At 44.3% G+C, this 25,944-nt stretch overlaps 1 protein-coding gene across 2 annotated transcripts; it reads left to right on the top strand.

The window, feature by feature from the left end:
* The first annotated feature begins 13,379 nt into the window (after window positions 1-13,379).
* Window positions 13,380-23,794, top strand: SLC25A28 (solute carrier family 25 member 28). 2 transcript variants are annotated; one of them, XM_068961259.1, is made up of 4 exons: window positions 13,380-13,670; window positions 20,476-20,704; window positions 21,758-21,814; window positions 22,978-23,794. In XM_068961259.1, the coding sequence occupies exons 1-4, from the start codon at window positions 13,380-13,382 to the stop codon at window positions 23,493-23,495; spliced, it is 1,095 nt and encodes a 364-aa protein (XP_068817360.1). In that variant the 3' UTR covers window positions 23,496-23,794. The 2 variants fall into 2 exon arrangements, with proteins under 2 accessions (XP_068817360.1, XP_068817361.1); XM_068961260.1 differs by lacking the exon at window positions 13,380-13,670 and having other exon boundaries at window positions 20,608-20,645.
* The last annotated feature ends 2,150 nt before the right edge of the window (window positions 23,795-25,944 follow it).

The following is a 25,944-nucleotide window of genomic DNA, read 5'->3' as shown; positions in this document are numbered from 1 at the left end:
ACCAAATTCACTGTCGCTCCACTCATCACCTTATCCACCCAAACTTCCTCCATGCATATTCCCAACTTTGATGAAATACCCTGTGATTCACCCAAGCAGAAATCTGCAAGTCATTCTTAAATCTATTCCTTCTACTTCCTTTTCCCATTCCATCCAGTTAGTCACTGGGTGTTCCTAATTCAAAGACCTAAAATTCTCTCTAATATCATCTGCTGAAATCTTCTAACAGGTCACCCTACTTCCAAAGACCCATGCCCCACTTGAGTACCCTTCTATTCTGACATAGTGAAATATAATCATGCTATTTGCTGTTTTTAAATCCTTCTGTGGTTTCCCGCCCAAATTCCTTGGCATAGTGTGGCAGATTCTGCTGACTCCCTACCCAAAACACCAATGACCTCTCTTCCACCTTGTTAAACAGAATCCCAATTTTACTCTAGTAACCATACTGCTATGCTTGGCTCTGTGTTTCAAGAGTGCTAGCTCCCACCTCAGCCCTAGAGAGTAAACTGTGACTGGTCCGTATCAATCATAGTGGCCTATTCCTTTACCAAGTATTGAGCCCGGGCATATGGTACAGTTCTAGCTAAAGGGAAGTCAGGTGTTGGGAGGAATGGGAGGAGGATGAAAGACATTTGGGGGAAAGATTTCCTCCATCTTAAAAGAAATTAAAAGTTTACATAATGAGAGAGAGAAGAAAACGGCCCTTTTCTACCTCCAGAAATAATCTTAAGGATACCTGGAGCCGCTGTAGTCATCATAAGATGACTACAACCATCAGGGTAGGGGGCAAGCCTGGGAATAACAGAATAGAAATATAGAAAAAAACATGGGAGAAGCCCTATTTACGGACTTATTATTTAAGGTACTAAATTCATTATTGTTCTTGTTTTAAATCAGTTGAATCAGGGGATTCTGTTAGCTGTGGTCTCCTAACTGATGTGTGCTTAAGTCGTGTCCGATTCTTTGCGACCCCATGGACTGTAGGCTGCCAGGCTCCTCTTGTCTTGGCTTAAAATGCCTGACATGATCTAACCACCAGTATCATCCAGGCTACTCAACGATATTCTCACATACAACCCTGACATATTTACAGTTCTCAGAATTATGCCTTTTCTTACCTCTGAGTCTTTGCACTTGTTATTACTTCTGTGTAAATGACTTTGTTTCACTTCTCTACCAAATGAACTCCGCAAAGCTCAGCTCAGTGTCACCTTCTCTCTGTGAGCTCCCCCAGGGAGCTCATGTGCTTCCTGTCTGCTCATGTAGCACTATGCTCACGCATACTTCTATTAGGGCAAGAATAATTGTTTTAAAAGCTAGCAGCTGTTTGAGTGGGCCTGGTATCAGCTGGCCTGGTAGGAAGACAGAATATGTAGGTTTTGAATGATAATGGGTATGTTTGGTCAGGGAAAGTAGGATCCCCTGGGCTTACTGTAGATGGGAGAGGTTTAGACCAAGAAGACTTCAGTTACTCTCCAAATAAAACACAGAAATTTTGAGCATTCCCTCTAGAGACTCAGTTTGGGGAGCTCTGGTAAAGAAAAAAAAAATGAAATAAAAGAAAGATGAGGGACCTGTGCAAGGTGATGGCAGACAAGACAGGAAGGAGAGAGCAGCCCAAGAGAGTCCCTATATTGTTTCTTTATAGTTGTATAATAAATTATCTCTTCCAGTTTCTGTGGATCAGGAATTTACAAGCAGTTTGGCTCAGGGTCTCAGAGGCTGCAATCAACATGTCAGCTGGGGTTCTAGTCATCTGACATCTTAACTGGCACTGACCAGTTAAGATTTTATGCTGCTAAAATGGCATACTTACATGGCTGGCAAGTTGATGCTGTCTGTTGGTGGGAGGCCTCTGTGTCTTCTCACATGGACCCTTTCCTGGGATCCTTGGGTGTCTTCATGATGTGGCAGCTGGCTTCTCCCAGAGTGATCTGAGAGAGAAGGATAATGTGAGTGCCAGGTAGAAGCTTTTTCTTTTTATGACCTAGCCTCAGAAATCACATATCTTCACTTATGCCACATGTTATTTGTTAAAAGCCAGTCACTAACTCTCAGTCCACATTCAAAGGTGGGGCAGTTAGGCTTCACTTTTTGAAGGGGGAAGTATCAAACAATTTGCAGACATATTTTAAAATCACTAGTCTTCAAGACAAGGTGGTCAGGGAAATTTCAGATAATAGCATTGACATCTAGAACTCATCTTTGAGTTCTGTGATACATTATAATCCTCTCCATAACCCTGAACCTTCAGTAAAAGTCTAATAACACTATAGCCATGTGTTGGAGTACTTTGAAAAACGATGGCCTAGCAGTGCAAAAAGAGGACAGCAACTGTAGGAAGTGAATTAACAAGTAGGATGATTGAAAATTTAACAAACACAGGAAATCAGTGCCACAAGTCATTCACAGAAGTGAAAGGCTCTTCAGAAATATCAGCTGGGGAGGTGGGATGCAGTTGAAAATGCCCACAGTACTTGGGGTAAAGGGATGGGGAGAAGGATATTAATCTCCTTCTCTTGGTTTCCATTCTGATTTTATTTAAGTGTGGGCACCTTCAATAGGCCATGTGAATTTGAGGATTCTGACTCCATCCTGGCTCTAGGAGTGGGACATCCAAGCCAGGCCTAAGGTAATGGGCAAAGTCCCATTCTTTGGCTACAGCTGTTGCTTTCAGGCAGAGAAGGTGATGGCACCCCACTCCAGTACTCTTGCCTGGAGAATCCCATGGATGGAGGAGCCTGGTAGGCTACAGTCCATGGGGTCGCTAAGAGTCGGACATGACTGAGCGACTTCACTTTCACTGTTTACTTTAATGCACTGGAGAAGGAAATGGCAACCCACTCCAGTGTTCTTGCCTGGAGAATCCCAGGGACGGGGGGAGCCTCGTGGGCTGCTGTCTGTGGGGTCACACAGGGTCGGACACAACTGACGCGACTTAGCAGCAGCAGTTGCTTTCAGGAGTGGTCACACAGCCTAATCCCAGGTAAAGAGACATATTTGCTGGAGCAAATAAAAAGTTTATTTGCTTTTCTTAGAGAGTGTTTGAGGGAGCCCCCCCCAAATGCTTGATGACATGGTTAAGTTACTGAGTCCAGTGAAACCTGAATTCCATTCTATCTCTGGATAGCCAATTATTTGAGCTAAAAAATATCCTTAATTGTTAAAATCAGTATGAAGGGGGTTACTCTTCTTTCACGGAGAAGGCAATGGTACCCCACTCCAATACTCTTGCCTGGAAAATCCCAGGGACAGAGGAGCCTGGTAGGCTGCAGTCCATGGGGTCGGTAAGAGTCGGGCACTACTGAGCGACTTCACTTTCACTTTTCACTTTCATGCATTGGAGAAGGAAATGGCAACCCACTCCAGTGTTCTTGCCTGGAGAATCCCAGGGGCGGCTGAGCCTGGTGGGCGGCCGTCTATGGGGTCGCACAGAGTCGGACACGACTGAAGCGACTTAGCAGCAGCAGCAGCACTCTTCTTTCAATGTGCTGTATGTTTGACAATTTTCACAATTAAAATGTAGGGAAAAATCACATTAAATACCATTTTCTCAGCTACCAATCTGGGAAAGATTAAAATGTTTGATGATATACTATGTTAGTAAAGGCATAAAAAACACTCCATTCTTCCATACACTCAGGCCCCGAATTTTGGAGTTATTCTTAATCTTTTTCTTACTCTCATACCCACTCCCCACTCAGTCCATAAGAAAAGCCTGTTGGTGCTACCTTAAGAATGTATTCAGGAGCAGCCATTTCTCACTAACCTCATTGTTACCACCCTGGTCTAAACTACTAAGGCAATGAGGAAATGCACATTGGATAAGGCAAACATGGACCAGGTAACAAGGTCAGGAATGTATCTTTGGTAAAAAGAGTAAAAAAGGAAAATAGAACCTGGAAAACAGCCAGGAAGATGACACATAATTCAGGGCTTTAAGGTTCATGGGTTGAGGCCCATATCTGCTGTTTTCCGCTAATGATGATATTTATATTGTAGATAATGTTTGTTGCCACCATAACTGTGGCTAGTTGCTTGCTTTGAAAAAATGCCCCATATTTATAAAGGATTCAGCACCACAGAGCATTAAAAATATATCACATCTACTTAGATAAATAACCCAAGTGTCATTCCCTGCTGATAGTTTATCTTCTTTGTATGTCAAGGACAACAGACAGTTTACATTCTCTGATAATATTCAAGGAAAGTTTTGCAATTTTAGCCATTTTACTTATGAAGTTAAAAATATTTAAATCTAGTCTTTATGATACAAATTTCCTATATTAGTTGAGGTCACACATGACACAGACCTGAAGTCAGCATGTTATTGTCAGGCTTATTTGTGAGATATCCCAAATTTGGTGCTCTAGTCTAGAAACATGGAGAAGGCAGTGGCGCCCCACTCCAGTACTCTTGCCTGGAAAATCCCATGGACAGAGGAGCCTGGAAGGCTGCAGTCCATGGGGTCGCTGAGGGTCGGACACGACTGAGCAACTTCACTTTCACTTTTCACTTTCATGCATTGGAGAAGGAAATGGCAACCCACTCCAGTGTTCTTGCCTGGAGAATCCCAGGGGCGGCTGAGCCTGGTGGGCTGCCGTCTATGGGGTCGCACAGTGTCAGACACGACTGAAGCGACTTAGCAGCAGCAGCAGCAGCAGCAGTCTAGAAACAAGTTGATTGTGCAAAGAAGCAAAGGACAGTAACTAGTTGTGGGCATCTTGATTTCTTGATTGGTAGTTAGGTAACATGATGCCATCGATTTCTGCAATGGGTGAATGGGCAGTCATAAAGAAAATTAAGTAATAATAATAATAATATTTGTTGGGTTCTAAGTAGTTGATAGTATAGTAAGAATTTAAGATTCTTTTTTGATTGAATCCTGAAACAATTAAGTATGGATTATTACTATTACCATTTTACAGATAAGGTAACTGAAGTTTGGATTAAGTCATGGAACTTCAGCTACCCTATGCTCCCTCCTTCATCTCTGACATTCATGACCAAGGCAATGTCAGGATGAGTCAGAGAGAAGTCTCTTGGTTTCTTCCTTTTTTAAATGATTGTAATTAACTATTTTGGGATTTATTACCTTAATCTAGAAAGGCAGCACTGTGTGCCTAAGTTTATACTCTGATGTCAGGCAGGTAAGTGTTTGAAAGCTGGTTTCACAACTTTCCTAGCTGTGTGACCCTGAGGAAGTTATGTTCGTTAAAGCTCATTTTCTTATCCATAAAATAACAGTAACAACACTTCTAGGGTTGCTGCCCTCAATCTTTCTCCACAGCAGGCAAAATGACTTTTTCAAAATGCAAAATTTGATGTTATCTAATTTAAACTCAAAATGAGATCCTACAGTTCTAAAGATAAAAACTGATACCTTTAAAATGACTTTCAAAGCCTCTCATGATCTGGCCCCTAATTTACCTCCCAGGCTGCATCTCAGTTTATGCTTCCTCTAGTCCTCAAATACTGGCCTAAACCTCTCACTACAGGACTTCTGCAATACAATAGTCTTTTTGTCCAGAAAGTTCTGCCTCCTTTAACCTCTTCTACTGCTCCCCATCTGATTTGGCTTAACTCTTATTTTTATGATCTTATTTTAAATGCCACTTTCCCTGTGTAACATAACTCTATTCGAGTCCCTCTAACATACACTTTCAGTGCATCATGTGTTTTCCCTTCACAGCATACAACCCAGTTGTAATTTTACATTTGTGAGCATCTGGTTAATGCCTGTGTTCTTCACTAGACCCTAAGTTCAGTTCAGTTCAGTTCAGTTCAGTCGCTCAGTTGTGTCAGACTCTTTGTGACCCCATGAATCGCAGCACGCCAGGCCTCCCTGTCCATCACCAACTCCCGGAGTTCACTCAGACTCACGTCCATCGAGTCAGTGATGCCATCCAGCCATCTCATTCTCTGTCGTCCCCTTTTCCTCCTGCTTGCAATCCCTCCCAGCATCAGTCTTTTCCAATGAGTCAACTCTTTCATAGACTCCACCAGAAAAGAGACCATGTCTAGGGTTATTTATCTTTGTACCCTAAGCACCTAGTTCAGGGCCTGACATGTATCATTTGAAAGAATATGTGAACTGGCTAGCACTATTAAGCTTTACTGACCCTGCTGAGACTATAACATTAGTCTACAAAACAAGCATCACCTGGATGTTTAAAACTAGTAGGGTGATATGCTTAGTCACTTCAGTTGTGCGACTCTTTGTGCCCTGGTGATAACAAAGGAGTGTTTCTCAGTATGAATAACCTGCAGGGAAAATGCAGACGTCCCTGCTTCATTCCCAGAGATGTGAGTTGATAGGTCCAGGATAGGGTCTAGACATTTGCATGTCTGATAAGTCCTCAGGGTGACCACTGGTAAGAGAGGAAGGGAAGGAATGGAAAGGTAGGAAGAACTCACAATCTATCTTTTAGTAAACTCTTACAAAGTAATGGCAGGGCTCATTTTCCAGTCCTGATTTCTGTACTCTCTTTTGAGCTTGTTGCTTACAAGGCGTCTTCCTAGAATTAAGGTCATGATTAGGAAAAGGATGAGCTTTACTAGCACCCTGTTGTGTGGTGTCTCTGGCTATAACTGCAGGACACCTAGTAGGGCTGAGGAGTAAAGGAACTGGAACTTGGATGCGTCATTGCTACCACCTAAGGGGAGAAATAGCAGCCGAGGCCCAAGACCTGTGAGTGTCTTATTCATTATTATTTTAAATAAATTCTGCCAAATTCTTACAGTGTTTCAGGTACTAAGCTATTCTGAAAATACTATGTTACAGCAGAAAAAAGAAAGATATTCCTCCTGATGGGGCTTCCCATCTACTGATAAATAACTACATAAAAAGTAAAAGTTTATTGGCCACTTAATAATAGATGAATGGGGGTTTAAAAACATTTTAAACTACATCCTGGATCACTAGATGGCTATTATTTTTTTGGTAAAGTGAGATAGAGGTCATCACCAATTCTATCCCTATATTTTGTTATTATAGGTAGTACCAAAGAACATTTTTATACAAATAAATAAATGGGATTTTGCCAAATACTTGTCACATTTTTCTATATCCTTAAAATTTGTTAAAGGATTAGAAACCATCTCATTTGAAAAAGGATGTGTTACTCATTTGAGTAACCACTTTTTCAATTTCTGGAAATAAAAAGGTTTATCAAGTGACTACTAACTGTTCTTATTTCTCTTTTACTTAGAGGCATTTTGGCGTTGGAGCTGAAAACCACATAAAAATGTGTTTCATGATTTTTCTTGTTGTGAATAAAGACCTACTTCTATTATTTAGGTCATGTTAAAGTGCTATAAGAAGACATTTCAGATAGGCAGAAATTGGTATAATAAAAATATTATATACAGGTTTGTTATTTCAAGATTTAAACAAGTTTAAAGTTATACATTTGACAGAATTAAAAGAACATGTCACAGTCTGAGATGGAGATATTACTTGTAATTAAATGAAGTGGTTTCCAAAAGTTCAGGGTATTATATCTTAGATTATATTATTTTGGGAACACTTTTGTTTTACCAGGTACATAAGTAGATGCTTTTAAGAATGCAGTTTTATCTACTTTGTGAAAATAAACAGCAAAAAGAAGAGAAGGTATTACATGACTAGTAGGTACAGTTTACAAAATGGTGTAAAAATAATTGTTTAGGGGAATTACTTACACAATTTACAACATGTTTCTGTCAAAATAATAAGGATATAATAGAAATTCATAAATGAAGGCAAAAAATGAGTGGCAGTGAGAAGATTTGTGCCCAAATAATAATATGTATTTACTGTATCAAATAAAATTTTTTTCTGGTGTCTATTTCATCTTCAGTACAAAATGAACTAAAACTTCCTACTGGATAAGAACCAGTGAAGCTAAAGTAATTTGGGAGTGCTTTGCCTGTGAGCCAGGCATGATATTAGGTTTGTTTCTTAGACTGATCAAAATAAGTGATTTTGTTTTGCCTTTTTTTTCTTTTATAAATAAGATCATTTAGGAGAAAACATTAAAAAAAAATGTGATAGTAACTACCACCATCTGAAAAAAAAAATGTGCAGAGACAGTTTATTGCTTAAAGGATGATGTAACTAAAGTTCCAAAAGAAGACACTCTTTTAGTTGTTGGCTACATGGAGGTTTTTATGCACCAGGGCAATGAATTCTAACAAGATGAAGGATGGTGGGCAAAGGCACTCTTGTCTTTCATATGGTGGAAGGACAGACTGAGAAACGGGAAGAAGGAAAGGAGAACTGCCTTATCTGCTTTCTCAGGAAGGTTAGTTTTAAGAGAGATGTGGAACAACAAATCGATTCCCCTATACTGTTCCCCACATACCCTTTGGAAAGTCTTCCTGTACACATTCCCCAGTTGGAAACTGATAAAATATATAACTCTATCTTCTCATCCCTTCAGTCCTTACTGATTGCCCCCTCTCTGAATTCCTATAGCTCTTATGGTCTATTCTTGATAATTTAAGAATCAATTTCCCTTTCAGTAACTGTAGAGAAATCAGTCTTATTTTCAAGTGTGGCTGCCAGAATCAATCCCGTTCTATATTATTCTCATACTTCATGTCTGGTCATGAACAACAGAAATTCAGGGAAAGAGAGTAATGTAAGTAGTAGTAGGACCTGTTTTAGACCTTCAAGATAAGATTTTTATAAGAACAAAGAGCAAAATGCATTCTAGGGAAGATATAAATCAGTTGTAATGAAGACTCAGGCTAACAGCAACTTCATGAACAAGCTCTCTCCTGTAACAGAGCGCGTAGTCCAGAGCACTAAGGCAGCAGGTTTTCTCTGCCTCTTGCTCTGCCACCTGCTAAGGTAGGCCTTGTCCTCATGACCAAAAATGGTTGACATCTTCTGGGTCTGTATTCTATGACTGGAAGGGAGAAAATGAGGAAAATATTCAAAGGGGACAGACTCTTTCCTTTTAAAGGCAGAACCCAGATGTTTCAAATCAATTACACTCACATCCCACTTGCCAGAAATTAGTCACACATACAAAGCTAGCTGTAAGAGAAACTGGGGAAAAGCTGCTGAGAAGCCACGTGCCCAAGCTAAAACCTGAAATATCTGTTACTAAAGAAAACAAGTGGTCTCACAGATTAACACAGAAAATGACAGGAGGTAGAAGAGAGCATAGGAAAAACAAGTGTCCTAAGAATATAAGAGTCTACAGTGCTCGACTGAAGAGTTGCAGGTGTGGGAAGTTATTGAGGGTTTATAAAGAATATCACCATGAAAGTTGTCTGTTTGCTAATTTGTTTTCTAGGAGAGTTTAGTGCTGGTGAGATGTAAGATACAGTATGTAGAGGTGTGATGAGAGGGTATATCAGAGTTAGGATGGATAAGGTCCTTGTTATTTGAAGTGTGGCCCAAGGTCTCAAACAGCATCAGAATCACTTGGGAGCTTGTCAGAAATGCAGAATCCTAGGCCCCATCCAGACCTACAGAATTATAATGTGGCATTTCTACAAATTCTTTAGTGAATAATACTAAAGTCTGAGAAGTGCTGGGCTAGCTTATGCTACGGTATGTAATAGTCCTAAAATCTATACTTTACAATCACAGATATTTCTTTCTTGCTCATGCTGAAAGTTCATCTGGAAAGAAGAGGGTGGCAAGTAAGTGACTGCTTCATCATCCTCACCCGGACCCCAGCCTGACGGTGCCTCTACCATCTGAACATCACCAGTCAGGTGGCAAGGGGAGGTAATGTGTGGTTCTTACACTTCTCTCACATTTCCTTTGTCAAGCAAACCCCATAGCAATGCCTGTCTTCAAGGAGGTAGGAAAAACAATTTTACCATGTCCCTAGGAGGAGAGGAATCAAAATACCGGTGAAGCCAGGAGACCCCAGAGGTAGGGAGGTCTTTCAAAGGTTATCACAATGTACATGTAAAGTAATCAGACACTGGGAAAATATAGTATCATTTGGAAGGAAAAGGAGAGTATGAACAACAAAGACATTTCAGAATAATTATTCTGAAGCAATCAAGGACTCCCAGCTTTAGAGTCTGATAGGGTAGAAGTGAAAAACTGTGGAGGAATTGGTTGTTGTGGGGAGCAGAAAGGCTGAGTTTGGAATCAGTCAGTCAGTTCAATCGCTCAGTCGTGTCCGACTCTCTGTGACCCCAGGGACTGCAGCACGCTAGGCTTCCCTGTCCATCACCAAACCCTGGGGCCTACTCAAACTCATGTCCATCGAATCAGTGATGCCATTCAACTATCTCATCCTCTGTCATCCTCTTCTCCTCCCGCCTTCAATCTTTCCCGGCATCAGGGTCTTTTCAAATGAGTCAGTTCTTTGCATCAGGTGGCCAAAGTAATAGAGTTTCAGCTTCAGCATCAGTCCTTCCAATGAATATTCAGGACTGATTTCCTTTAGGATGGACTGGCTGGATCTCCTTGCAGTCCAAGGGACTCTCAAGAGTCTTCTCCAACACCACAGTTCAAAAGCATCAATTCTTTGGATATGTTAAATCAGAAATTAAAGTGGATATTCACCCTCCACCTATCTTTCCAACCTCATCTTCTATCACTCTCTCTCATCCCCAACCATGCTCCAGCCACACTGACCTTTCTGTTCCTTTGTATACCAACCTTGTTCTCACCTTAGGATTGTTGCACCTATAGTTTCTTCTGGAATGCCCTTCTCTGAGCCCATCATGAGCTCCTGCCTGTTATTCAGAACTTACCATAGTGTTAGTCACTCAGTCATGTCCAACTCTTTGCGACCCTATGGACTGTAGCCTGCTAGGCTCTTCTGTCCATGGGATTCTCCAGGCAAGAATACTGGAGTGGGTTGCCATTCCCTTCTCTAGGGAATCTTCCTGACCCAAGGATAGAAGCTGGATCTCCTGCATTGCAGGCATATTCTTTACCACTGAGCCATCAGGGAATGCCATAGTGTTACCTCCTCAGAAAGGCCTTTCCTAGTCATACAAATGTAGCCACCCAGTCACACATTATCCTAATTCCCTACTTTAGTTATCAGTGTAGTATCTAGGGCTAACCAATATTTTTAATGGCTTATCCCTCCCTCTCCATTAAAAAGTAAGCTCCATGAAGGCATGGACTCTATCTTGTATCACCAGTTTCAAATACAGTGCCAGGCAGAGTTGGTACCCAATAAATATTTACTGAATGTTCACATGGAACTTTCACTTACAAGATATGCAATAAGGGAACTATAGATAGGTCTCCAATGAGGAAAACAGATTTGGAATAGTGAAGTTCTGTAAACTATTAGATGAATAGGAAGTATTTGAACCTTTAGGAATGTTCCCCCTTAGTGGGTAGAAAAGTGTAGGAGATTCAGAAGTCTAAAGGGTAGAGTAGTGTCTCCTGAAACAAGGACAAGGTTTCAGTGAGTGATGGGTCAATGATGGGCAAGTGTTACCTCTTAGTGAAAAATGGGAATAAGAAAAAGACCATTGGATTTGGAAAGGTCATTTGTGACCACAGATTAAAAGAGCAAAAATGTAGGGCTTAAGAGAAAGGACTTGGCAGGTATAGCTCATTAGTAGAGCAGTTTGGCAGTTAAGGGAAATTAGTACTCTAGCAGGATTGAGAGTTTCTTTTTTACGAAACCCAGGCTTCTTAACTTGAAGTTAATGGACCCCCTAGGGGGTCCACAAGTCACTTTTAGGGACTCTGCAAACTCAGAAATTATAGGCAAAATTTTGTGTGCACAGGGTCAGAGGTGCGGGGATGAGGATTTGTAGTTTCATTATTTTTCAAAAGGTCAAGACCCAAACGGTAAACAGCTATTGCTGAATAGGAAGAAAATAATTGAGTTTGTTAATTAAAAAATGAAAAACTCGGAGGCCCAGGAAAGGGCTAAGCTTTAAAGAGAAAAAGAAAAACTGCTTATCTAAGCAAAAGCTAGAAACAGATTTTTTTTTTAAGTTCACAATTACATCATCATTTCAGTAAACGTGGGAGTAGAGACCTATCTGGAAACGCTGGAGAAACTTGTGCAAACACGATCCAGTGAAGGGTTACTGAAGTCGGGCAGACGGAGTTCGGAAAGCCTGTGTTCATCAACCCAGCCTGAAGCCATAGCAAAGCACCATCTGTGCATCCTCACGGCCCAGGTGATGCTCAAGGCTGGGGGCGCTGACATTGTTCTTTAACCATAAGCGTCCCTCTGAGACTCCAGCCCACCTGTCTGCGAGGGAGAGCCGTCTTAAAACAAAGGAATCGTCACCGGGAAGGGGGCTCATCAGTGAGTCAGTTTAGGGACAAGCTTCCCCTATTTGACGCACTTTCCTGCTGTGTTTGGGCAGCAGCTGCCTCCTGCCCAGCCTCCCCAGCTGTCATTGTCTCTGAGTCTTCCCGCCCCGACGTCGGCAGCTCTCTTCCCGGCCTCAGTTCTCGGCTAGGCTCAGGGTCTAACGTCAGCAGGTCTCCCAACTCATTCACTCAAGAACTGGGGGGTTTACTGGGTGACTCTGGGGCCTGAGGAGCACCGAGCCCTCAGGAGTGTGCCCGCACATGGCCCACAGGGAAACAACACTCCCGACCTGACAAGAGTTTAACCGGCCGCCGCCTGCATGTTGCAACAGCTTTCGTGACAGGCCGGTGGGCCACGCCAGGGGATGCCAAGCCCAGGCCGGCTCCGCCCCACGTCAGCCCGACATCCCGCGGGAATAGAGCTCTCGCGCCAGGGCCACCAGCCCTCACGCAACCTGCGAGTCTAGGGATTCGCGGCAGGCGCTTGAGCGCGGATCTTAACGGCACCAGTCAGCGGTTTGACCTTGAAGGCCGAGTACCGCCCTCCCCCACCCCCTCCCTACCCCCCAAAGCGATGTAGCCTTCAGCGCACACAGCTCCACCGGCGCCAGTCTGGGGCCCAAATTCCGCCCCGATAGCCCCTGGGCGCTTCACCCTCTTCCTGTAGCCAATCAGATCCCGACGTGATGCTAGCCAATGGCCGGGGTCAAAGCATCAAGGGTGGTTGAGCCTATCAAAGTTCAGCCTTAAGTTTCTCCCGCCCTCCAGAAAAGTCGGAGGGCGGGTTGATCTTACATGTTAGCCAATCAAATGGCCAATAAACGAGAAGCTTCCAAGATCAAAGGGGAAGAGGTGGGATCTAAGCGGTAGCAACGCCGCGGGGCGAAGGAATGACAGGCAACTTCACTAATACCACAGACATATTTTTTTTACGTAAACTAAGGGGCGGAGCTAACTTGGCGGCTGCACCAATGGCTGACTGAGGGGCGTGTCCTCGGGGCCAAGCGGGAGCCGGAGGCCCCGGGCTCTCTGGGCCGCGCCTGAGGCAGACGCGACGGGGTTGGGGGGCGGCGGCGGCAGTGGCGGCGGTGGCGAGGGTGGGCGCCGCAGCTGGCCCGGGTGGATGGAGTTGGAGGGGCGGGGTGCTGGCGGTGTGGCGGGGGGGCCGGCGGCTGGGCCGGGGCGGAGCCCCGGGGAGTCGGCGCTGCTGGACGGGTGGCTGCAGCGGGGCGTGGGCCGGGGGGCCAGCGGCGGGGAGGCCGGGGCCTGCAGGCCCCCTGTACGACAGGATCCGGACTCCGGCCCGGACTACGAGGCGCTGCCGGCTGGAACCACTGTCACCACGCACATGGTGGCGGGCGCCGTGGCAGGGATCCTGGAGCACTGCGTGATGTACCCCGTCGACTGCGTCAAGGTGAGACCTGGACCTGCTCCGAACCCGACCTGGGGCTGACCCGACCCCCTGGGTCATGCCTGGAGCCAGGATCCCAGCCGAGAGCCGGAGCCGACAGGGTTTCCTTTCTGGCTCCTACCACCACCACACTATTCGACCGATACTCCATGCAAGCAAGGTCCCAGCCGGGAACTGATCCCAGTCAGGAATCGGGACCCATTTCTAACCGTCAGTGAGATCTGAATCGGGACTCTGGGAAGAAAATCTGTCAGCCAAAACCCTGGATCCCATCTGGGACTAAACAGGAATAGGGTGGGATGGGAAAGGAACAGGTAAGTGCTACTAACTTCATTAAGGTAACGCTTATTGAAGACCCAGAATAGGATCTTAAAAGTTAGAGATGTTCCGATTGCTTTTACAAACTAATCTTGTGTGTTTACAAATGACAGGGCGGGAACCAGAGTCTGGGATCTCTCAGCTAGATGAAAGATTTACTTATTAAATCTTAATCAATGAGTGAGTGGAAATCTTTGTACAGTCAGAATTCAGAGTTCCTGGCTGGAAATAATATGAGAAAGACCAGGGAAAAGTTTCGGTTTCTCAGTGCAGCAGGCCTGATACCCCACCTATTTCCTGAACATGAAAATTTAGCTGGGATTGGGGTTGTGTGTGTGCAGGGAGCACATCACCCCTCCTAGGAGGGATGGACCTCATAGTGTATATCTTTAGCCACTTGAAGTTGACAGAAAGGGAAAAGTTGCCTATAAGGGAGGCATGACAGTATTGGAAAATAGATGTTAGTGTGAAGAAAGTAGATGTTAGTGTAAAGAAAATGAAACGGGACCAACCTGAGGGCATGATTCCTGGGAAAGTGAAAGTAATTTCATCCACACCAAGCAGGCTCTTGAGTGGGTACAAGACTAGGTGGTGACTAGGTGTTTCTGAAGAAAGCTGGGTAACGAGGGGGAATGCATTGTTCTTTACAGTTCTTATTCTTGTGCATTGGCAAAGGAGCCGCCACTCAATAAGCTGAGTGAGAAGTAAACTCAAGGGGACTGTTGAAATAAATATACTGACAGAGACTGGTTCTTCCTTTACATGTTAAGAGTAAGAGTCGAAAAATATTCTCACAGCTCTTGGATATATGTCTTCTTCTCAAACTAGGGAAAGGTTACATGTTCAGGAGGAGAGTATTAACTTGGGAGGAATAGAAATAAATAGTAAAATCCATGAGAGAGGAGTAAGAGGATGGCTGGTGCTCTAACAATATTGAAATGTCAGATAAGTACAAATTAAAAAGATTCCTCAGACATTTATATAGAATCTAGATTGAATGACTATGAGTCGTTGATGCTGTGTATCCAAAAGTTAACATCTAACTGCAAAGTAAACCTCACTATACTTGAACTGTGAGTAGAGTCTAAGAGTAGATAGTCTAGGGTGCTGTCTTTTCAGGATGGGTAGCAAATGAAATCTGGATCATCATGTTTGGGAACGCATGTAAGAATTAAAGATTAAAAAAAAAAAAGAAAACTGGATCAAGGAGAGTAATGGCTTGAAAAATACAATGTAATAATGTGACTGACTTAGAAATATTACCACAGTGACTGACTTAGAAATATTACCACAGCTATTCGATTTAAGTGTTGTCCCACTACCTTGGGCAGCTATCTCCTTACTCCATATATTTACATAAATACTGTTTTTGTTGTAAACAATCTGTAACTTCCTCTGTTAGAAATGCTTCTAGAAGAGGGGTCCCTAACTTCCAGGCCATGGACTGGTGCTGATCCTGTCGGATCAGCGGCAGCATTAGATTAGAAATAAAGTACGCAATAAATGGAATGTGCTCATATCATCCCAAAACACCCTTCCTCTGTGCCGTCTGTGAAAAAAAAAAAAAAACTGCCTTCCATGAAACTGGTCCCTGGTGCCAAAAAGGTTGGAGACTGCTGCTCTAGAATACTTGGCTTCATATCCTTAAATGGGGCAAGTCTTTGTCCTCTGACAAGATGGAGTTGATGTTTTAGTCATTGAAGCCATTCAGAATCAAATGTGGTAGTTCAGGTGGGAGAATAAAATGGGTAATGCTGATGGAGCTCAAAGATAAGGTAGGACAGGAAAGCAGGGAGACTGATTTCCTCCTGAGCTGATAAACCCACTGAGGGAACACTTGGAAAGAGAAGTTCCAGAAATGTTTTGCATAAATGCAGCAGCATTGCTGAAATAAGTCACTTGCAGCCTTCTGAGGTAACTGATTTGAAGAACAGTTCTTATTCATTTACATAAGCGTTGGAATTTTTTTTTTTTGATTAGTAATACAACATTACAGTCATGCCTCAAAGCACTCCATTAAATAATTATTTCATCTGGAGGAAAAAAAATGCTCAGGAGTTTTCAAAAATACAAAAGCGTATTTTAGAAGAATCATTTTCATTTGCCATAGATGGTGGGATTTAAATGACTAGAGGGAAAAACTCTGTGAGACCATTACGACTCAGGGTCAGTTAATACTGATTATAGCAGTAGATACTGTTGTGCAGACTTGAGAGTAAAATTCAAATCTCTTCCTTCAGAAGGGTTTACAGCAGTAGATGCTGTTGTGCAGATTTGAAAGTAACATTCAGATCTCTTTCTTCAGAAGGGGCGTCCCAGTTTACTTGTCCCTAGGCAGCCCTTCTTCCTCTTTTACCATAAATAGGTGGCAGAGAGGAAGAGCAGCCCAAAGTACCCTAAGACTAGAGACAGGTATCTGTGTTGGAGCCTAAAGGCCAATCACAGGGTTTGCTAGTGAAAGCTGACAGTGCCTCTGGCATGCAGGACTGTGCATCCCCAGGCCACTTATCAGGGTCAGTTCAGTTCAGTCACTCAGTTGTGTCTGACTCTTTTGCAACCTCATGAACCGCAGCATGCCAGGCCTCCCTGTCCATCACCAACTCCCAGAGTCCACCCAAACCCATGTCCATCGAGTCGGTGATGCCATCCAACCATCTCATCCTCTGTCATCCCCTTTTCCTCCTGCCCTCAATCTTTCCCAGCATCAGAGTCTTTTCCAGTGAGTCAGCTCTTCATATCAGGTGGCCAAAGTATTGGAGTTTCAGCTTCAACATCAGTCCTTCCAACAAACACCCAGGACTGATCTCCTTTAGGATGGACTGGTTGGATCTCTTTGCAGTCCAAGGAACTCTGAAGAGTCTTCTCCAACACCAAAGTTCAAAAGCATCAGTTGTTCGGTCTCAGCTTTCTTCACAGTCCAACTTTCACATCGATACATGACCACTGGAAAAACCATAGCCTTGACTAGATGGACCTTTGTTGGCAAAGTAATGTCTCTGCTTTTTTTTTTTTTTTTTTTTTGCTTTTTAATATGCTGTCTAGGTTGGTCATAACTTTTCTTCCAAGGAGTAAGCATCTTTTAATTTCAGGCATCTGCAGTGATTTCGGAGCCCAGAAAAATAAAGTCAGACACTTTTTCCACTGTTGCCGCATCTATTTGCCATGAAGTGATGGGACCGGATGCCATGATCTTAGTTAGTCGAGTTAAATATCCTTGGGAGGGACCATGGGAAGTCAGCATAGCCTGGCTAGGCTACAGTTATTCAACCAGCTATTTCCATGGTCATAATAGGTTTGGAAGTGCAAGTGAAGTCCAGTTTGGAAGTCCAGTTTTCTTTTTCTGTGCTTCAGAGGCAAGCACCAGACTTTATTTAAAAGGGTGGGTTCTGCAGCCTAAAGCAGTCAGAACTCTTCTCAATATCTTGTTAAGCACCTGTCACCCAGGTGCTGCTTTTTGGCTTTGCAATGGTGAAGCAAATAAATCTATAAGTTAAGGAGAAAAAGAACAAAGGGAAATAGATATTTTCAAACCAATGGAAGATTAGGAGATGGAAACATTGGCTTCTTTGATTTTCTTGTATCTAATAATAAGTATTCAGTAAATGGCAATTGCTCGTTTGTCATGCCCTGTTTGATGTGCTTTGCAGTTATTGATTTAATCCTTGGAACAGCTTCATGAAGTAAACACCATTTTCATAATTTTATAGATGAAGAAAGAGGCAAGTTAAGTAACTTTCCACAGTCACACAGTTAGTGGCAGAGCCATGATTTAAACCAAGTCTGACTCCCCAGCCTTCCATACAGCCTCCGAAAAGCAGATTTCCAGAACCAAGCGAGGCACAGAATTTCACAATAGTGCTTCTTCCTAAACATGACCTGCAGATGAACAGCTGGACATACCGATCATTGCAGCCACAGAGGAACTTTAGAGTGAAAACAAAAAATGAAAAATCAGGCCTGATCTATTAGTGGTTAAAGAGCAGTTAGTTACCCATCCATATCTTCAAAAACTGGTAACACAAGACAATGCTGCCATGGTCTGTAAACTCTAAGGTATGAACTAATATTTCTGAGAACCATATTTGAATACAATAAAAAGCCTTGTATTTCTGACACCTCATAAATAAGCAATGGCTCTTACATGCTTTAACTCTGAATCCCCACAGTAGCCCTGTGCACTAGCCATCCTTGGCCTCACGTTATAGATGATGGCCTGAAGCTCAGAGGTTAAGTGACATATGTGAGACTACACAGCCAGCAAAGCTGGGGCTCCTACTCAGGCTTTCATACTGAAATGTGGCTTGGTGTACCACATTGCTTCCTTCCCTATTAGTATGACTTTTCTTCAAAGCCAGGCAGTGGTTTTTTTTAATATCGAAGACTATTCATTAATACTTCAGAGATTTCATCTTTCTCTTCGGGAAGCCATATTTGTTTTTATATTTGGTGTGGCTTAGGCCTGGGTCCTCTCCATGAGGGTGCATCTTCATTGAGTTAGAATTGTGAGTTAGGTTTAGACGTGTGTGTAAAATGTTCAGTGTAACTTACCACCATCTCTTGTTTCTCTTGTGGGTAAACGGTTCCAGGCCTCTGAGGCCAGACCTTCAAGTCTGGTTACCCAAATATGACATTGACTCCAGCAGAACACTGGGATTTCTAAACATTCCCTCAGTACAAGATTAGTTTTTGAACAAACCTATGGAAACACACAGTTGTTAAGCTACCAGTTTATCTATTAGTGTCCCTACCCAGCCAAGGCCTGTCGTCTCCTTGAATAACTCCTCTGATGAATTTTATCCTCCCAGGTGATGTGAAAGATCAGTAAACACATTCTTTATTGGAAATTGATGTTTTTTGGTTGTTTTGGTTTGTGTTTTTTATTGAGAAGTAAAAGAGAATGTATCACATTGTGGTAAGTGATCCTGTGTATTTCTGATTGAACTTCAAATAATTAACCTTTTATCCAGTTCTTTATTGGTAGCAGGAAGGAGAAAATAACTCTAGAGGAATGTGGATTGCTTGCGGCTAACTAGGACTTGTTAATATGGTTAGATTGTTTTCTCCCATACTTTTGAGAAGAGACATTAGTCTTGGATTCCAGATGGACAACAGGAAGGTTCCAGCTGTTCAATCCAGATTGAATCAGTGACAGGAATGAAGTAGGAATTTAAATTGTACTTGGGCATTAGTTGCCCCTATTGGTTCACTAATGGTGTTTTTGAAGTGGTGTAGACAAAGCTAAGATTCTTCATTCTTCCATTCATTCATTCAACAAACAAATCTCAAGTGCCTACTGTATTGCAGGCGCTGGATATTGATTTTATACTATCTGATAGTCTCCAAGCCACCTTAGCCTTGAAATGGGTCAGTAAATAAGAGATCTGCCCTGTAGACTCATCTTTCAGAGAAGGTCGTCAGTGATTTGTGAACTATAAGATTAATTTCCCAAATTTCAATAAAACTTTGTCCAGGAACGTCATACAGAATATCTACTATATACATTCATTCCAGTCATTGAATCCTCTGGAGATTCCAAGGGTTATGTTTCACTAATTTTTATTCATTGATGCCAGTTTTGGAATTTAGTCAGTTTAGATTAGAAATTTGGAATCTCTCTCACTTTTAGAGACAAGATTGGTTTCCACCTTCATAGTTTGAGGGTAAACTTTCTTTCCCAGGAAACTGGACCAGTATCTATTAGGAATGTTATTTCTGCCAAAAGTGTAATATACAGGCCCAGCTGCCAATGCCAAGTATTCTGAAGAAGTCAGATTATCATCAAGCTTATATCAGAGGTTGAGTCCTCATTTCATTAGTATGTGATCAGGAAGCAGGCCCAGGATCACTTTTCAGTAGTAATAAAGTATATTGTAAATAGCTAACTTTAGAATCCACTTGTAAAGAGCTCTTAGCCTGAGTTTATTAAGATACCAAAGCAACTTCTCCTGAAACACAGGCTTGATATTTGTTGCCGAGGCTGTGAATCACTTTGGAGTTCAAGAACACTTACCAAGGAGTAATTTTTTGAGGGAAAATAATGGTGTTCTACTCATAGAGTCATGTGTTATTGTTTAGTCATTAAGTTGTGTTCAGCTCTTTTGAAGCCCTGTGGACTGTTGCCTGAAGGTTCCTTCTGTCCATGGGATTTCCCAGGCAAGAATACTGGAGTGGGTTGCCATTTCCTTCTCCAGGGATCTTTTCCAACCTAGGGACTGAACCCACCTCTCCTGCATTGGCAGGTGGGTTCTTTACTGCTGAGCCACCAAGGAAGCCTGTAGAGTCATAGATGACCAGGGGAAAAAAAAACAAAACATCCAAGGCTTGGAAAGATTGGATGTAGATTTGGAAGGCAGTAAAACTGGATGCCAGGTATCACTTCTGCATATTGACACGGTTTCACATAGAAGGTCTGCCCAGAGCTCAGGCTTGAGTGCTGAGACTGGGAAACGTCAGATCCCTGACACTGCACTTCCCCCTTCTGTACTTTCAGACCCGGATGCAGAGCCTACAGCCGGATCCAGCCGCCCGCTACCGCAATGTGTTGGAGGCCCTCTGGAGGATTATAAGAACGGAGGGCCTGTGGAGGCCCATGCGCGGCCTGAACGTCACAGCAACAGGCGCAGGGCCTGCCCACGCCCTCTATTTTGCCTGCTATGAAAAGTTAAAAAAGACATTGAGTGATGTAATCCACCCTGGGGGCAATAGCCATATTGCCAATGGTATTGAGCCTTCCTGTGCTGGTTCTCCCACTTTCCCAGCTCTTTGGGCTTTGCTGCTATCAGTGCTTTCCAGTCTCAGCATGGTTTGAAGCTGCAGCTTTGGGCTGGGGTAGGCCAGATTATAGAGGAGGGACTTCCAAACCTGATGTTCTGAGACAGTGAGCTGCTTCCATCTCATGCCTTCTTCCAGGCACCTCCACAAATGGTTACAGTATCCTTCCTTATGTACCTGCTTGACTCCTTTATCTTCTCCCTGGCGTCAACTTCTAATGCCCTGACAGTGTAGAGACACACACTGAGCTGCCCACTCTATGTATTTCTTGGTAGTCAGGTGTTAATCCTGGAGCCTCAATTCTTCGCCTCACATTTTCAGGATCCCAATTGCCCGGAGGCAGTTTGTGTCACAGAGGACAAAACAGGAGCTTAACAAGGGAATGGGGGTGGGGCCTGGGTCTTTTGTCCAAAGAAACCGGAGGCTGATGGTGTGGGAGTGAGGGAAGGGATAGCAGCCTGGAGAGAACCAGAGTGAAAGGGGAGAGGAGAGGAGGAGGGACAGGGTAGTTCAGGCCCGGAGAGGAGAGTAGATGGACAGCTGTTAGGCTCTGGAGACAGGCGGGCAGCATGGGGCGGCAGGGCAGAAGGTGGGGCTCTGTGGTGGAGACCAGCCGCCTGCCCCTCGTGCTCCCTCCAGGGGGCTGATCCGCTGGCATCCCCTGGCCACAGTGAACTAGCTTCCTATGTGGGGCATGAGCTGCATCTGTCCTTAGAGCCATCTTTGTTGATGAAATCTGGGCTGTTCTCTCAGACTCTTCCTGGCCTTCATATGGTAGCTGTGGAAGGCAGACTGATGGCCATAGTAAGTTAGGGGGATCAAATAGCCTCGTTTCTCTCAACAGGCATCTAGAAGCAGTGGGTTCCCATCTTTTAAACTGGCTGTTAGTATCCCCTCTCCCTGCTCTGGTTTATCACAGCCACTCCCCTTCACTCTGGGGTCTCCCTGAGTCATTCACCCCCTCCTGGCCTTACATGTGGCAGTTGTTTTTTCCTTTGCAGGTGCAGCTGGGTGTGTGGCAACATTACTTCATGATGCTGCCATGAATCCAGTGGAAGGTAATGATTCCTCACCCTTTCCCTCTGGGTAGCTTCATCTACATCTCTAGGCTTTTCCTTAATTTGGGGTTTGCAGAAGAGAGCCAGGGAGCACCCCATCAGTTTTGGTGGGAAACCCTGCTGTGTTACATTGTCTTACCAGTAGAGGGCACTCCCTCCATGCTGTCAGTGCTTAGGAAGATTCCCTTAGGCCAGAAGCATATTCACTGAGATTTAATTCATCTGGGGGTTCCCTAGAAAAACATCAGACTGTGGCCTGTTCCTGGGCCTTCCTGAAAGTCCACTTTGTAGTGGATTTGATCTAAAAAATTTAGCAGATTATTTCAGTTCTCTTCAAAGAGATGAAAATGGATTTTGCCATTTGAAAATACTGCCTTTCTTACTGGAATGAATAATGGTTGAGATAGAAATGAAAGGGTAATGTTAGCAGAGCTTAGTCCCTGCAGTGCTGCTTGGATCTTGGCTTTTCAGTTGTAGAATGAGGTCCCCAAACAAATATGAAAGGATAGCACAGTTGCCATGTTCCTTAAAGTTCCAGTTCTTTACCTATCTGGGCAAGACCATGGCAAGGAAAGGGCCAAAGCTAAGCTGAAGATCTCGAACTCATACCATGAATCCACTTGAGGGGGTGGGAGATGTTTGGAAACTAAAGTCACACTCTTCTTGGCTAAGACTTTTGATTTGGTCGCCCTTCTCCAGCTCTTCCTCCTGTGGAAGGATGGCGTCCTCATATTGTAAGAGTTGGCATTCTGTGTACCAAGGATTGGGATTGTTAGGGCTGTGTGTTTGTTATTATGTTCACTGCCACTGAATCTTTTCTTGTCTTGGGACTTAATGAAAGAGTAAGATGGTAGTAATAATAGGTACTTATTTCAAGGAAACCCTATGGAGTCTCAGTGGTAGATATATCTTGTATATTGATTGGTTGGTCTTAAAGAAATCCTACTGGCAGTGGTTCCATTATTTTTTAGCCCTTTATCAACCCTCTCCTATCCCCTTCTCTCAGAAAGGGGAACTTTCACTGAGCAGGCCAACTGACAACTCACATACTTTTGTCTCTCCAATCCATTGGCTGATCCGCTGACTTGGGGCTCTGCTCCTGGATGCTCCTGCTCGCCGGCTGAACGCTGTCGCTGTTCCCTGCTCACCGACGGCGCCGCCAGTGGTCAAGCAGAGGATGCAAGTGTACAACTCTCCGTACCGCCGGGTGGCAGACTGTGTCCGGGCAGTGTGGCGGAACGAGGGGGCCGGGGCCTTCTACCGCAGCTACACCACCCAGCTCACAATGAACGTGCCCTTCCAAGCCATCCACTTCATGACCTACGAGTTCCTGCAGGAGCACTTTAACCCCCAGAGACGGTACAACCCCAGCTCCCACGTCCTCTCCGGAGCCTGTGCAGGAGCTGTAGCTGCCGCTGCCACAACCCCACTGGACGTTTGCAAAACACTGCTCAACACCCAGGAATCCCTGGCCTTGAACTCCAACCTTACAGGACATATCACAGGCATGGCTAGTGCCTTCAGGACGGTGTATCAAGTAGGCGGGGTGACTGCCTACTTCCGAGGGGTGCAGGCTAGAGTCATTTACCAGATCCCCTCCACAGCCATCGCTTGGTCTGTGTACGAGTTCTTCAAATACCTGATCACTAAAAGGCAAGAAGAGTGGAGGGCAGGCAAGTGAAGCAGCACCAGATGGAACCAGGGTTCAGCCAGCACTGATGCCCTGCCCACCCCAGCCATGTTCTCCGCCTTGGGACGCACCCCAGCCTCGAGTGGAGGAAGGAAGGCAGAGGGCTCACCCTCCCCAGGCTCTGGGTGTCTGGCTGACACCAGTTCCTGCCGCCCTCTGTCGCCACCGCCTTTCCTTCCGGGCCTTAAGCAAGTGCAGTGAGTCACACCACAGCATCTCTGACACTCTCCTTCCTGGGCCTGATGACCTGCCCTAGACTGTTACAGAGGGATAAGCAGCTCATTCCCCTGGTTCCTAATAAAAAGCCTTTAAATGAAATGGTCTCATTGGGTTTGTATTGCCAAAGGGGAAGTGAAATGCTATCAGCTGTTCTTGACTTGAAGCGTGAATTAAGGGGCCCAGAGGGAAGGTTGATTGCATTTATAGTTTTTGTTTCTGCTGTTTTCATGGTGATTTAAGACTCTGGGGTCATACTCCCCCTGGGTTAGTAATAGGCTCGAAGGAATCTCTCTGATGGCAGGAACAATGGGTCTTTGTGAAAGTAAAAGTGTAGATCCTAACTAAAAAGGTGCTCTTGATCCTCACTGTCGCCTCTCCCCTAGGGCAGTGGCGTGGCTCTGGCAGGTAGATCTCTGCTCTGGTTCTCAGCTCTGCCTGCAGCAGTACACCTTTCCACATGGCGCTGGTTTTTTATGTAGTTGCAAAGCTAAAATTAGTGACGCTTCAAGTCCTGAAGATTACATGGTAAATAATAATACTTTTCATTTGCTGTTAAGGCTTTTACAAGGTACTTTATCATAGGTGATCTCATTTGATTCTCCTAAAGTCTGAAGTAGGCAGTGCAGGTATCTCTGTTTTACAGGTAAGGAAAGCTCAGAGAGGGTGTGACTTGCTCAAGGTCTCACAGTAACTGCAGAACTGGGACCCCAACTCAGATCATTTATCCCTAGAAGTGAATCTAATTGTGCCTAAACTCAGATCATTTATCCCTAGAAGTGAATCTAATTGTGCCCTCCTACAGATAGGGAAAGAGCAGAGGGTATGTCCTCCACCTGCCATCTGAGGGAGCTCCCTGCCCAGGACCACTTGGGCTCTGGGAGACTTGAGGGACAGGATTTTCACTGGTGGGTTTGGTGGGCCAGTCTGTTCCTTTTTTTTTTTTTTTGGAACCTGAACCAGTTGTTAGCAAGTTGTTCAGTAAACAAAGTGGAGATTTAGCCCCCTAAAACTTCCATCTGTCATCTTTGCTATGTCATCTGTCATTCATTCATTAACTATTGAGCATCTGTGTTGGGCACTGGTGTTGGGGACATGATGATAAATAAAACCATCCCCCCCCCACCTCCAAAAAAAAGATTAAAAAATTATCCCAGCCCTCAAGGAGCTTGTCTGGAGAGGCAGATACATGTAAACAGGTGATTATAAGATGACAAGAAATGTGATAAGTAAAACTAGACACTTGTTGAGGGGACAGAATACCAAACCTGGTCTTGGGTGATGGGGTAGAAGGAAGTGACATCTGAAGAAATACCTGGAAGGCAAATGAGCTGTGAGGTGGTTTTGTTTAGTCGCTAAGTCATGTCCAACTTTTTTGCAACCTCATGGACTGTAGCCCATCAGGCTCCTCTGTCCATGGGATTTCCCAAGCAAGAATACTGGAGTCGGTTGCCATTTTCTCCTCCAGGGAATCTTCCTGACCCAGGGATTGAACCTGCATCTCCTGCCTAGCAGGCAGATTCTTTACCACTGAGCCACAAGGGAGGCCCCAGCTGTGACGAGGGGAAATGTTCTCAGCAAAGACCTGGAGCATCTGGGGTTCAGTTTGCAAGGGGTTCCATGGTGGCAGACAGCCTGGGTAAGGCATGCAGCTGGAGAGCCAAGCAGGGACTGGGTCTTAAAAGCAACACTAAGAAGTTTAGAGTTTATCCCGCAGGCAGTGCAGAAGTATTACAGGGTTTTAAGCAGAGGAATGGTGTGATGAGATCTGCAACTGAAACAGATCACTTAGGCTCTCTAAGGAGGAATTAGAGGAGCAAGATTGGACAGGCAGGCAGACCTGGGAGAAGGCTGCCGAAGTCATCTGGGCAAGGCTGCACTGAGGTCTGCGCAGGGACTGTGGTGAGGGAGACAGAGGAAAGTGGAAGACTGGAGCAGAGTTAGGGCTGCAGATCAGCAGGATTTGGTTACAGAGTAAATCTTGTTCTTCCACCTGACAGCCCTTCAAGTATCTATGGAGAATCCTGTCTGAATGCACTTGAAACAAACTGTCAAGGAAACAGCAGGGTCTCCTGTTCTGAGCCTTAAGTAAGCTCTGCCGCCGCTCTGATTTAGTGATGGGAGAGAGATGTTAACAGAGCCACACACGCAGTGATCGCTGAAGTCTGAATGGCCTGTGGAGTGAAGAGAGCATGATGAAGTCATTGCAGAGGTCATTTCAGGG

The sequence above is a fragment of the Capricornis sumatraensis genome, chromosome 23, assembly GCF_032405125.1.
Source record: "Capricornis sumatraensis isolate serow.1 chromosome 23, serow.2, whole genome shotgun sequence".
Taxonomy (NCBI): domain Eukaryota; kingdom Metazoa; phylum Chordata; class Mammalia; order Artiodactyla; family Bovidae; genus Capricornis; species Capricornis sumatraensis.
The sequence above is the reverse complement of the archived record's forward strand: the minus strand, read 5'-3'. Positions and strand labels throughout refer to the sequence as shown.

Coding starts and splice junctions, on each gene's coding strand:
- SLC25A28 (XM_068961259.1), top strand. CDS start 13,380: ATGGAGTTGGAGGGGCGGGGTGCTGGCGGTGTGGCGGGGGGGCCGGCG. Junction 13,671..20,475: donor ACCCCGTCGACTGCGTCAAG/GTGAGACCTGGA, acceptor CTGTACTTTCAG/ACCCGGATGCAGAGCCTACA. Junction 21,815..22,977: donor TGCCATGAATCCAGTGGAAG/GTAATGATTCCT, acceptor CGGCGCCGCCAG/TGGTCAAGCAGAGGATGCAA.